This window comes from Phalaenopsis equestris, unplaced genomic scaffold (assembly GCF_001263595.1).
Source record: "Phalaenopsis equestris unplaced genomic scaffold, ASM126359v1 Scaffold000002, whole genome shotgun sequence".
Classification (NCBI taxonomy): Eukaryota; Viridiplantae; Streptophyta; class Magnoliopsida; order Asparagales; family Orchidaceae; genus Phalaenopsis; species Phalaenopsis equestris.
In genome coordinates, this window is record NW_018164444.1 from 29635877 (window position 1) to 29648860 (window position 12984).

The following is a 12984-nucleotide window of genomic DNA, read 5'->3' on the forward strand; positions in this document are numbered from 1 at the left end:
TCGGGTCAAAAACGCGTCGAAATTCAAATTTCCACAAAAAATCGACCAGCGATCGATTGTTTCAAAAAATTTCATTCGAGTTTTCGACGGGTAACAGTGCAAGCGATGTGAATTATGGCGATCGGACGTGTTGGCTCTCCGAATTGCGAAGTTTGTGCGCGCGGGAGTGCGAATTGTGCAGAAGGCCACCCTAAGGCTCAAAAAGGTCCTATAGGGATCCCTTTTGGGTTTCCTCATGTTGGTTTCACCCTTCTAAATGCTAGAAGTCGATACCACACACTTGGAACCACAAAAGAGGACGGAAATAGGTCAAATTACAATGAGGCGGGCACCACTTCTAAGGTTCTAAGATAGTCAAAGGGAGATCCCTAAGGCTAGATCCTAAACCCTAAGAGGAAGACTAGACCTCACTAAAAATGAGGTCAACAGAAGGTTAAATCAAACATGGTGCTCTTCAGTCAGGAATTTTCATTCTTCCAGAGTCATAGATTTCGATTACTTGGTGGTTTCATCCTGTGAAAAATGTGGTTTCTTTTAATATAATAAGACTATTATTTGTATTTTTCAAAAAGCAAAATTCGAACCATTGAACTTTTCAATCTTGTACCTCACTTCATCATTTATTGTTTCAACGCAAACAAAAGAATTTTCCAACCCGATGCACTCTGATAGTATTTATTGGGAGATATAAGTTGTGGAAACTGATCCAAGAGATTCAAAATAAAATTTTGGATAGAAGTGCACAAAAAAAGAAAAACATAGAAAATTTAAGATTTAATATGAAAATTTCTTATTATGGAAAAAAATGGAGTCGCACCATATCAAGAAATTCACTACAAAGAAAATGAGAAGAATCATATAAATTATACCACACTTGAGCCTCTCAACAGTTTGGACTTTGGAGCACATTCCTCTCTTCTCTTTTGCACACTTGAGCCTCTCAACACTTTGGAGCACATTCCTCTCTTCTCTTTTGCACAAGAGAATGCAAAATTCAGCTCATACCTATCAGCAAAACTGTCACGATAAGTAAAAAACTATGCAAAATTGGGTACAAGCGCTGGGGAGCCGTGAATTGGCACCAATGTTGTCCAATGAGCACTAGGGTGCTGCAATGTTATGTTCTCAAGTTTTGTAATGGGATTGGGCAGAGATTAGGGTGTTGTTGGTCTCAATACTTCTGTGTTGCGGGTATGAGAAAAAACGAATTGATATAAGCTTCCCACTGCCCCCAAATCCAATACAGGGGGCGTTGCCCACTCCCCACACCTCACCTCTCGACAAATCATAGTTGAGTTTGACCGGCGAAATTGAGGGTTCTGAGATGACAATTGATCTACGCAATTAGGCTCCACATAAGAACAATTTGTTCTAATTTCCTCATATAATTCCGCTGTATACCCTGCATAAGGAAAATGTGATATATTCCTAATTTTTTTCTTATTTATCATTTACCTATTATGTTGCATTTTTATGCCTTATTTCCAGACAGTTTATTATAACTTTTTATTACCGTAAAAAAATAGTATTATTGTCGTCATTCCTAATACATGTTTCACAATAATCAGGGTATTAAAGCTGTTGCAGGAGCTTTATCTCGCAATCTGACAGATGTTCAAGGTCAACATGGCAGCTATCTATCTATTTATGATGATCCATCAATTGTTTTGAAGGTTTTTTTTTATTTTAAAGTTATTTGGACCGTGATTTGGTTTGGAATAACACTTTCCCTGTAACATTTGATATCTGTGAACCTTATTCCGATAATATATTTTATACAGGACCCAGTTATAGACTTGATAGATGCAGCCGTGGACAAACTAACACATTCGACAAACTTCCTCCACTTTTTGGGAAACCATGCGCTTATCATTTCAGATGAAATATCAAGTTCTGAAGACCATCCTGATGATGGAAGTTATCAATTTATTTCACTTCTACTGAATCTGGCGAACACTTTCTTGTACATGGTCAATACGTATATTATTGTTCCTACAGCAGATGATTATTCCGTAAGCCTTGGAGCTGCAGCAACTGTTTGCGGAATAATTATTGGATCCAATGCCGTTGCACAAGTGTTTTCTTCAATTTATTTTAGTTCTTGGTCTAATAAATCATACTACAAACCTCTTGTTTTTAGCAGCATCATGCTTCTAATAGGCAACACGTTGTATGCATTGGCTTATGATTTCAACTCTCTGGCGGTTCTTTTAATGGGCCGCCTTTTATGCGGGTAAGTAAAACATTTCTACTATAGTGTAAAGTATCAAAATAGTCCTCTCAGTGTTTACCTGTTGCAATTTTAGTCCTAGAGCCTATAAAAATATCACAAATTATTCCCATACTCTTTGAATTGAGGCTGAAATAGTTCTTCAAATGGGCTATTTTAGCCCATATTAAAAGCACAAGTGATTAAAAATTTACATTTTTATAGATTCTGAGATTAAAATGATACCCCTTACAAAATAGAAGGGGACTATTTTACACTTTCCTCTCTATCTATTATATCATTCAAGGTGGAAAATTTTGTATTAGAATCATAAAAGTATTAGAATTTTTTTGTTGCATGTGCGGATATTTTAGTAAACATAACATAATATTGTTATTGATAGGGGGTTTTTTATTTTCTCTATCGTTGATATTTGCTGCTCTGTTGCCTTGTATCTGAAACATAAATGAATAATGAGAAAAGCAATGTTTTAATTCAAAGCCACACTATGCATTGATCAATAGAAAAACTTTTTATTATGTGTATGATTTAGCAAGACAGTTATCCTAGGATTCTCTTATGTTTCAATTTCTTAATTCTTTATTGGTTTGTGGACACTATTTTAATTAATGATATGGGTTTGCTGATTTGGCCGTCGTACACAATTTCATTTTGGAGTGCGTGTGAACTTGCTTTATATTTCTATTTGTGGTTATTCAACTTAAGTTTTTTATTGGTGTCTTTTCATATAATATATTATCAATTGTATGTATAGGTTGGGCTCTGCTAGAGCTGTTAATCGTCGCTACATCAATGATTGTGTACCCGTTAAGATTCGTTTCAAGGCGTCTGCTGGTTTTGTTAGTGCAAGTGCTCTTGGAATGGCTTGTGGTCCTGCACTTGCTGCTTTGCTTCAAGTAAAATTTAAAATGCATGCTATCACAATCAATCAAAATACATTACCAGGATGGGTTATGGCATTCGCTTGGCTTTTTTATTTGCTATGGCTATGGTTTTCATTTAAAGAGCCATCCCGAGTTGACGAGGGAAACCATCAAAATCTTAATACTGGTAAGTTGAATTTAACTATATCATCTTTTATGTATTTTGGCAGCTTATTGGTTTTCTTCATTTCTTTTTTTTTGGTCCAAAGTGATTGCTATGCTATTCGTTTCAAAATGTACAGGTTGTCTAGGATTAATTGGGCAGAACCAGATTCAGCGAATTTTTATAGAATGAGAATAGACTAATATTATCAATATTCAAAATAGAAGTGTCTATGGATATATGGTGCCTGAACAAAAAAATATGTTTTGAGACGTGAGACCTTTTGCTCTCATAACAAATCAAATCCATGCATGTAAAAAACCAAGTCTCTAAGAAAACCTAGGCATACTCTATGTAATAATCATCCATAGCAAACAGCTACTTTTCAAAAGTGATATACTTTTATTGGTCAATCCTTACAATTTTATTATTTTTTATTTTATTTGTGAAAGCTACGTGGTTTCAATTATTAAGGTTCTTATATTTTAACTTTGTTAATATCTTCTTTGTTGCCTGTAGAAAAAAAAAAAGACAGAATAAAGAAAAGAAGAAAATTAAATTCTTAGATCATAATACTGCTATGGTCTATAACTGCTTCCGCTTCCTTTCAGCCCCATAACTTCTCTCAACTTCCTTGTCTTGCAAATCGAAAGGAGACAGAAGATCTCTATCTTGTCGAAGCTCTCTCCTGCACGTTATCCTTCCTTGTTCACGTGTTACAGTCGCGGTTGTTACTAGCTCGCAACGTACAAAGATCACCGAAACTCCCATGTTTTTTTCTTCCGCTCCATCCTTCTCTATTTCGCACATGCGCAACCCCATGCAAACTAAAATCCCTCCCTGTTCGTCTTCTTCACTTCGCTTGCTCCACTCCTGATACAGTCACAATTAGAACCAATGGAAAAAGCAACAGCGAGATCGCAACATACGAAGACTTTCGAAACTCTTGTTCTTCCTTGTATCGCATTCTGAAATCAAAGCTCGGGTCCTTAATCTCTATTGTAGTCTTTCCACGATCTCTCCCTGAGTTCACAAAACTGAGAGTCGCAGGAGCCCTAGCTTTCATCTATCCTATTTATTTGCGTGTCACCAAACTCTCGATGCAGTCACGATTAACTCTAGCGGGAAAGGCAAACGGGGTCGCAACATGCTAGAACCCTTGAAACTCTCCCAGTCGTCTGCTCCGCTTCGTTGAGCAAGACAGAACTGCCTGCCTTCCTTTGCTTGCTTCTGTGTCCCAGTTGCTTTCCTTGGCTGAACTATGACTTACCATCCTCTCTACATTTTTGGTTCAATCCAATAGAGGTCGAAGGCCTAGTTGCTTGTCCTCACTCCAAAATCATTCAAACCTCTATCCACTCTTAAACATCCCTTTTTTTCTTCATTATATATATATATAATTAATATTTAAAGAAAGGGGTTTTTACATATAGAGGTCCCCAAACCATGCAATTTACAGATGAATGTTCTCAATAATTATTTTACGCCTGAAGAAGTCCATCGTGACTCCCTCATTTCTCTGTCTCTTCTGTCAGAGTTGTTTGCGGATTTCTCTGCATGGAGAGAGGACGAATCATCTTCAATTTCAGTCATCATTCCCACCTCAGAAGCTTTTGCCCCGTTATCAGGGCATCGGCTTGGCTTCTGAGAGTCAGAGGATTCCTTGGGATCGGCTGTGGACAAGGTTTTGAGAGGGGAAAGTATTTGAGACGACTTGGAGAGTTGTTGGCGCATATTGGATGTAGTGTGTTGCGTGGCGCGGTGGATATCAAGCATGGTTTTGAGCTCCAGAGGGGGGATGTTGAAGGCGGAGGCTAGCAGCGGCGAGACCAACGACTGCAACAGGGGAATCAGATTGTCTCTGTTGGACAACCCTTCCACCCACTTTGGAACTCGAACGTCGTCACTATGCATTCTTCCCCCACCACCGTCGTCATCATCATCAGGTAGCAAGCAGTCCAAATATCTTTTGTGCCTTTCTTCTATCCCTTCCGATCGAGAGACGAAGAGAAAGGATGGAGTCGTGGCGGTGTCCTTCAGGCGTAAAATAAATGTTTCGGGACTTCTATCTATAAATTACACAATACACGGTTTTGAGACCTCTAAATGTAGAAAATCCTTATATATATCAGAGACTGATTTTCGTATAGGCATATCTTGCAATGTTCTTCAATCTTTTCACAATACTCTTGAAGGTGGTGGCGATAACACCTTCATAAAAAATTGGGGAAAAAAATGGGAATTCTGCTTTTATTCTCACAGAGGTTGAAACCAGTACTCTCGCGTCTTCTTGGCGTTTTGCTCTAGTGGGGAAATTTTCTTATGGTAACCCAAAATTGAAGATCATTCGGAAAGAGTTTGAGACTATGAAGCTATTGGATAGTTGGAATATTGATTTACTTTACGGTTGACACATACTGATTCAGTTGTCTCATGATGTTGATTATACCTGCATATTTTCTCGGAAAGTTATCAAGATCAACAACCGTAATATGAAAATTTTGAAGTGGACTGTTGGTTTCGACCCAAAAGCGGAGTCCCCTATCATTCTAGTTTGGATAAAATTTCTTTGGTTAAAATTACATCTGTTTAATTTGAAAATTTTCTATTCCTTAGCATCTGCTTATGGTCCTCTCAGCATTGATAGTCCTATGCTTGCTGCTATTAGACCCTCTGTGACTTGTGTGTTAGTTGAGAGAGATATCTCTCAACCAGCTCCGGATGAGGTGTGGATTGGAACCACTCACAACGGCTATTGGCAAAATGTTGAAATCAAACCACACCTTCCTTATTGCTCTCATTGTAGTATGTTTCGTCACAACTCTACTATTTATCCCAACCCGTTCTACCCCTGGATGCTCTTGCTTTTTAACACTCTATTCCAGTTGCTGGATTGGAGCATGGTACTCTAAGGTCTCATGAAATATCTCCCCATACTACTAGTACTGATCTAAATGCTCTATATCACTCATTGTTGTTCATTGCTATGGAAGAAGACTCACTTACATGCCAAGACACACAAGAGTGCTCCTTTGATCCAATAGCAAATCAGCCGGTACAACATGTCGTTACTTCTAATGTTCAACAATCTGCACATCTTCAACACACTTTAGACAAAGTTCAGGTGAGAATGACAGGTTTATTCCAGGAGGAAGAGGAGGAAGAAGAAGAATGGGAAGAATGGAGGCCGACTCCAACTAGGGAACATATTGGATGATACATTGGTTACTACTGACAATGACAATCATCTTACCAACTTATTAGTCCGCTCCTTCCCTAGAACAAGAGATAATGACAAAACCAAAGTGGATTGCTCTCTAGCCACCTGATACTTTGTATTTCAGCATTTTTAGGTTTTTTTTTCTCTACTGTACTTTTCTGTATTTTTTACTTTTGGAATCATTTGTGATTTTGGTGTGGGCAGGGTGCCATGTTTGAACCCTTCAACACATTGTATCTATGTCTTTCTTTCTAGTTGATATATTAGTCTTTTTGGGCTTTCTAATATATATATATATATATAGAGAGAGAGAGAGAGAGAGAGAGAATTACTTGGCAATTAATCAACTCGTTGATTTCCTTTCATCATTATCATTGCTGTCTCAAGAGCAAAAGCATAAATTAAGGGAAGTTGTGCTCACATTATTTTTCATGTATGTTAATCGAAGGCCTAACCTGTCTTATAAATATATTCTCTCCGAACACAATATTTTACGACACTAACAAGTGTGTCAATGAGTTCGTGTTCGATTCGTTCGATATGTAAACAAGACGAACGTGAACAAATTTTTTCGTTCGGTTAGTTAAACGAATCAAACACAAACAGTGATAATAAATTAATAATAATAATATATTAATATACTATATTAGTAATATACTAATATAGATATTATATATTCATATAATATAAGTTATATAATTAATATAATATATTATTTATATATATTAATATTTCGATATGTAAACAAGACGAACGTGAACAAATTTTTTCGTTCGGTTAGTTAAACGAATCAAACACAAACAGTGATATAATCGTTCGTGTTCGAATCATTATTGTTCGAAATATAAAATAATTTAAAATAATTATATATATATAATTTATGATATTTAAAAATATTAAATTTTATAAATTATAATATATTAATATACTATATTAGTAATATACTAATATAGATATTATATATTCATATAATATAAGTTATATAATTAATATAATATATTATTTATATATATTAATATTAGGGATGTCAAAATAACTTGTCGTTCGCGAACAGCTCGTGTTCGGTTTGTTCGTTAAGAAACAAACACAAATAGTGTTTTCACATTGACTTCACGAACAATTTCAAACACGAATTTATTTCAAACAAACTAAACTTCAAACGAACCAACACGAACACAAGCTTTGTTTGTTCGTGTTCGGTTCATTCACACCCCTACTTATACAAGAGACAAAATAATCACTCAGATTATGAATCAAGACATTTTAAAAGAGCAGTCAAATGTCCGTGAAATTTATATTTGATTTATGAAAGATCGAATAATTTGTCAATTGATGTAATTGAGCTTCTCTTTGGCTTCAAATTCGATCATGGTTGAAAGTGATCAAATAAAATTTGTCTTAATGCAAATGAATCTTTAGGTGATTTATTTGAATACATAAATTCGGGCTAAATTTAAGCATATAATCATCATTTTTAAATGTTAAAACATGACTTAATATATATTTTCGCCATCGAATACGCAATCTTACTCACTAGTGAACAAAAGACGGCAAAATGTTCAAAGTGAAGTTTTATGTGCAATAGAAATCATAACATTCACACACTTCCAAAAATATTTTTAATAATTCCATAACTTAATAAACTTACCACCAAATTTGCAATTAGATAGAAGGCGATCTTTTGAAAAAGTCAAAATATGATTTCGTGGATATCATTAAGATAAAATTAACACACGACCTGTGAAATTTTTTGAATGATTCTCGCCACCGTATTCACAACATATGTGCAAGCAAACAAAATGTGGTATTTTAAAAGCTTAAAGTGAACCTCTACATGCATCAATGTATTCATTCAAATAAAATAATTTATATAAATTCAAGTCCTACATGAGTCTTTTAAAGTAATTATTGATTCAATTCGTGTTTTAAAATCGTATAAATTGTTGTAAGACATAAAAAAAAACATCTAAAATAGTCAAATATGAGAAATTAAAAAACCCTCACGTGCTCTACTAAATTGACTAAATGCTTAGACATAGATAGTCTAAGAATGTTACACGAGTTAAGATCAAACTTCAATTCAAATAGCTCTTATTTTCAAATATGTGTGAATTCCTTTAAAAAATCTATTATTATTTTAAAATCAAGGAACCCTCCTGTTTTAAAATTCAAATCCAAAATCACCAAACTATGCACGCTTTCAATCGAGTTGTTTTGTCTGTAGAGCAAGATTGTAAGTCCCACTCAACTAATTTTAATTATTCTCTTAAGTACAAGAGTTGATAAGTTTAATAATTTTAATAATGTTTAAATATCAAATATAAAATTTGCAAATCCAAATCGTCTATTATGACTCTTCTCCTAATAAGGACTGAAGTTAACAAGACTGGCATTTTATAGATATTCAGGTATCCAATTTTAAAATAAATTTCAAACATAAGTGTTTGAATTGGTCCAAATCCACGATGATGCTTGAGTTGATAGAAATTTTAATTGGAGGGGACTATTTTCAAATTTAAATTCAAAAGAATATTTGAATAACCCCAAATGACTTAGGTTAAGAATTCAATCTTCTATAAGAGAAATAGAGTCGGCAAGGTTCAAAGTTACTTAAATCTTTAATTATGTTCGAGTTGATAGAAGATTTTGATGGAGGGGTTTATTTTTATAATAAAGTTTCAACAAATATCTAAATAAATTCAACTATTATAATTCCTAAACCTGGTCCTATGTAAGCATAATGGAGTTGAAAAGGTTCATATACACAATTATATGTCAGTACTAAACCTGATCATTTACAAACAAGTAGTAAAATCGACATGATTCAAATCAAGCAATCAAATTCCTGATGGTGTCTAAGTTGATAGATGATTTCAACCGGATGGCAATTATTTTTAAATCAAGTTCTCAAAATAATAAATTATGACATTCGAATTAAAATCAATCATCTAATAAGTTCATTAAACAAATTAAAATGTTCAAGCTAAAATTCAATCACTTAAATACTAAAAGTAAATTCATTCTATTCTTCGTAATAGTTTGTTGATGATAACAAATTTTTAATTGATTTCAGCTTGTACAAAGTGAATGTCATATCGAGTGTATTATTATATTCACATTCAAAGTAATCTCATGTCAGTAAGGATGTGACTCGATCTCTCTATCTGCTTGGTTTAACCCAATAACTTTACAAAAAATGGTTGTTACGATCAAAGTTCTTTGACTGAGTGGTTTTCGTTAAATGACATCATTATATTACGATCACGACCACAGTCTGTATGTTCCTGATTGACTTTTTATCCTTGAGATATGAACTTTAAGTGTACATTTGATTGGCATAAAACTTTGAAAACATTACATACGCAACTCACAATTCTTATGGATTTACTTTTCTCACACCTAAAGTTTCATTTTTACACATATAGCACTTTACCTATGGAAGAAAAGATGATTGACTATTATAAGGTGATAATGAGTGATATTTTTCATACGAAAGATGATTTTGACATTATAAGGTAATAATAAATACTCTTTTTCATATGGTGTTTGTAAATATGAAAGTTTTGGCGTGAGATTGGAAATTTATAAGAATTGGGTGCTATGTATGTAAATGCCCCTGAAACCTTTTGTTAGCTAAGGCTAAATTAAATTTCTCTTTTTAGACAAACATCCAGCCCAGAGCTACAAGGATCTATTGGAAGACATAACTCATAGTTGCTTACAAGGATTTTTCTGTTAGGTTGGGTCGACCACCTACTTTGACTATGTAGATTAGGGGTCACAATGACTCACAATGACTCGGAATGACAGATCTACGGGAATTTGATCAGGTTCATCATCATTTCCCACACCATCTACTTTAAGCTCTAAGTGTTAACTTTTATAATCTAAAAATCAAAGTTTGCTGCTAATATATATTTAATATTCAATGTTAAATTACTAGCCTTAATCGAAAATGCTCTCCCATTATCGAGATGAGTAATTAACCAATAGAGGTTTTACGTATGGAAAACCTCGAACCCATGATGAAAAAGTCATCGCAAAATGAGAATGAAACTTTTGGGTATTGTCTTATCTATAATCCAAACATAAGTCTTGCACAAAATCAAAGGGAGTCTGGGGCACGAAGTTTTGGAGCCCACTTTCTTAGACATCTATTATTTTCATTTGTTCTTATATCAAAAAAGTTATTTACATCTTTGCTTTCTATATTGATTTATGTGGAATTACGCTCTTTATTATTTACTTTAATTCTATTTAGTACTTGTTATATTTAGTCATAGTATAAAAAGGGTAATTCCTTAATTATAGGTATTTATGTTTATTCCGTAATTATAAGAATTACTTAATTGTAGGAAGATTTCTTTCCTCTTTCTATTTTCTTGTACTCACCTATTTATAGGTGAATTATCTATGTATTCAAGTGAGAAAAAGGATTATTCAAAATTCACATGGTATCAGAGCCATCAAAGGGAAGCCTCTCCTGCTTGGCTCGATCACAGCCCTTCTCTCCCGCGACCGTCATCGTCCGATCGTGCCTCTCTCCGACCGTCCGCGTCCGATCGTCATAGCGCCGCATCCGAGCACCTCTCCGATCGTCCTTATCCGATCACGCCTCTCTCCGATCGTTCGAGTCCACATCTGAGCGTCGTACTTCGTCCAAGCGCCGCTCCTAGTCCAATCGTCCGCGTTCCGATCGACCGCATCCGAGCGCACGCAACCCTAGTGCGCACCTCTCCCGTGATTTTCCGCACCTGAGCGTCGACTCTTCTTCCGCGATCGAGCACAACCTATTCTAGCCGTGCTCCTCGTCGGCGCAACCTCATCTCTAGTCATTCTGCTGGCCACCTCTCCTCTCCAATGACTAAGTACGACCATGCCTGCAACTCCTCCACTAGTGATGCCACGTCTAGCCACTCCTTCGCGGCTGGAGGCTGGGTCTCCATTGCCCAGCAATTCAGACAATAATTTTGTCCTCATCACCAGCCACAAACTCACCGGCCAACTCACCGGCCAAAATTACCTCTAATGGTCGCAGTCAGTCATGATGTTTGTATGCGGCAAAGGCAAAGATGACTACATCACTGGTGATACTCCAGCTCCTTGATACGCCAGCTCCTATGACGACAGATCCGTCATACAAGACTTGAAAATCCCAAAATAATATGGTTATGACATGGCTTGTTAACTCGATGACACTTGATATTGGCGAAAATTTTCTTCTCTATGGCACGGCTAAAGAAATCTGGGATGCTGCACGTGAGACCTATTCTAGTGCGGACAATACAAGCGAACTATTTGCTGTTGAGACCATTCTTCATGACTTTCGTCAAGGTGATCTCTCAGCACCCAATCTTCAATACTCTTACTCGGGATTGACAGCCACTAGATCTATTCGAGGTGTACCTTTGGAAGTGTCCTGAAGACTGTCATATTTCGCCAAATCATAAAACAGAAACACACCTTCAAATTTCTCTTCGGCCTCAAATCTGAGTTTGACCAGACTCGCTCACGAATTTTGAATTCAAAACCTCTTCCAACAATTTGTGAAGTTTTCTCCGATATATGTCGCGAAGAGAGTCGTCAAAATGTCATGTTTGGTGCTTCCTTGTCCACTACAGCCTCCGACGGGTCTGCACTTGTTGCTCATATCCCATCCACAGACAACCACCAACGCCAGGGCCGCCCTTGGTTTGACCACTGTCGCCGTTCTGGCCATACTCGGGATATGTGTTGGTGGATTCATGGCAAACCCGCCAATGAGAAACCCAAATGAGATCATCGGGCAGCTGTCACCATCAGCATCGAAGCCTATCCAAGAACGAGCCCATTCAGCGAAGAACAGATTCATGCCCTCCAGAAGATGCTCGGTCAGCTTTCACCAGTCCAGCCTATTAGTGTGGCATCGGGTGCCACCGGCCTTGTGACCTATTAAGGTATTTTCCCATCCGCTTTCGTCTTGGATTCAACCTCTTCTCGCCCCTGGATTGTTGACTCAGGTGCCTCCGATCATATGACATGTGATATCTTCTTATTAATGGATTACCGGCCGTGTAATCCAACCCTCACTGTTCGGATTGCTGATGGATCAGCCTCCAAAGTTGCTGCTCTTGGTTCTGTCTGCATCGCTCTAGATTTATTCCTCACTTCTGTGTTTCGTGTTTCTACTTTGGATTGTAATCTGATCTCTATTAGTAAGCTCACTTATGATTTTTATTGTGTTGCTAAATTTTTTCTATATGTTTATGAATTTCAGGATTTGAAGTCGGGGAGGATGCTTGGCAGTGCTGAGTTGCACAGTGGTCTCTATCTTCTCAACAAACCCTTTGTCAGTCTAGTCTCACCAACCGGTTGTATTCCAATATCAAGCCTTGTTTCCGTTCATTTTTCTCTTTTTTTAATTTTTAAAAGGAGTCGCCAGCTTGTCGATCGTCGTATACTTCCCCCATTCAAATAAATCTCCCTCCCAAATCATATAAATGATTCGAAGAGGAGAGGAATCGAATAA

General features: G+C 36.4%; 1 protein-coding gene across 1 annotated transcript; it reads left to right on the plus strand.

The window, feature by feature from the left end:
* Positions 1-1568: 1568 nt before the first annotated feature.
* On the plus strand, positions 1569-12801 carry LOC110039385 (SPX domain-containing membrane protein OsI_17046-like; the record flags this gene model as incomplete). The annotated part of the gene is given in 4 exon segments (XM_020744423.1): positions 1569-1673; positions 1782-2233; positions 2985-3280; positions 12733-12801. Coding segments are annotated over 4 exon segments (888 nt in total), but the record flags the coding sequence as incomplete, so codon positions are not given.
* Between the last annotated feature and the right edge of the window lie 183 nt (positions 12802-12984).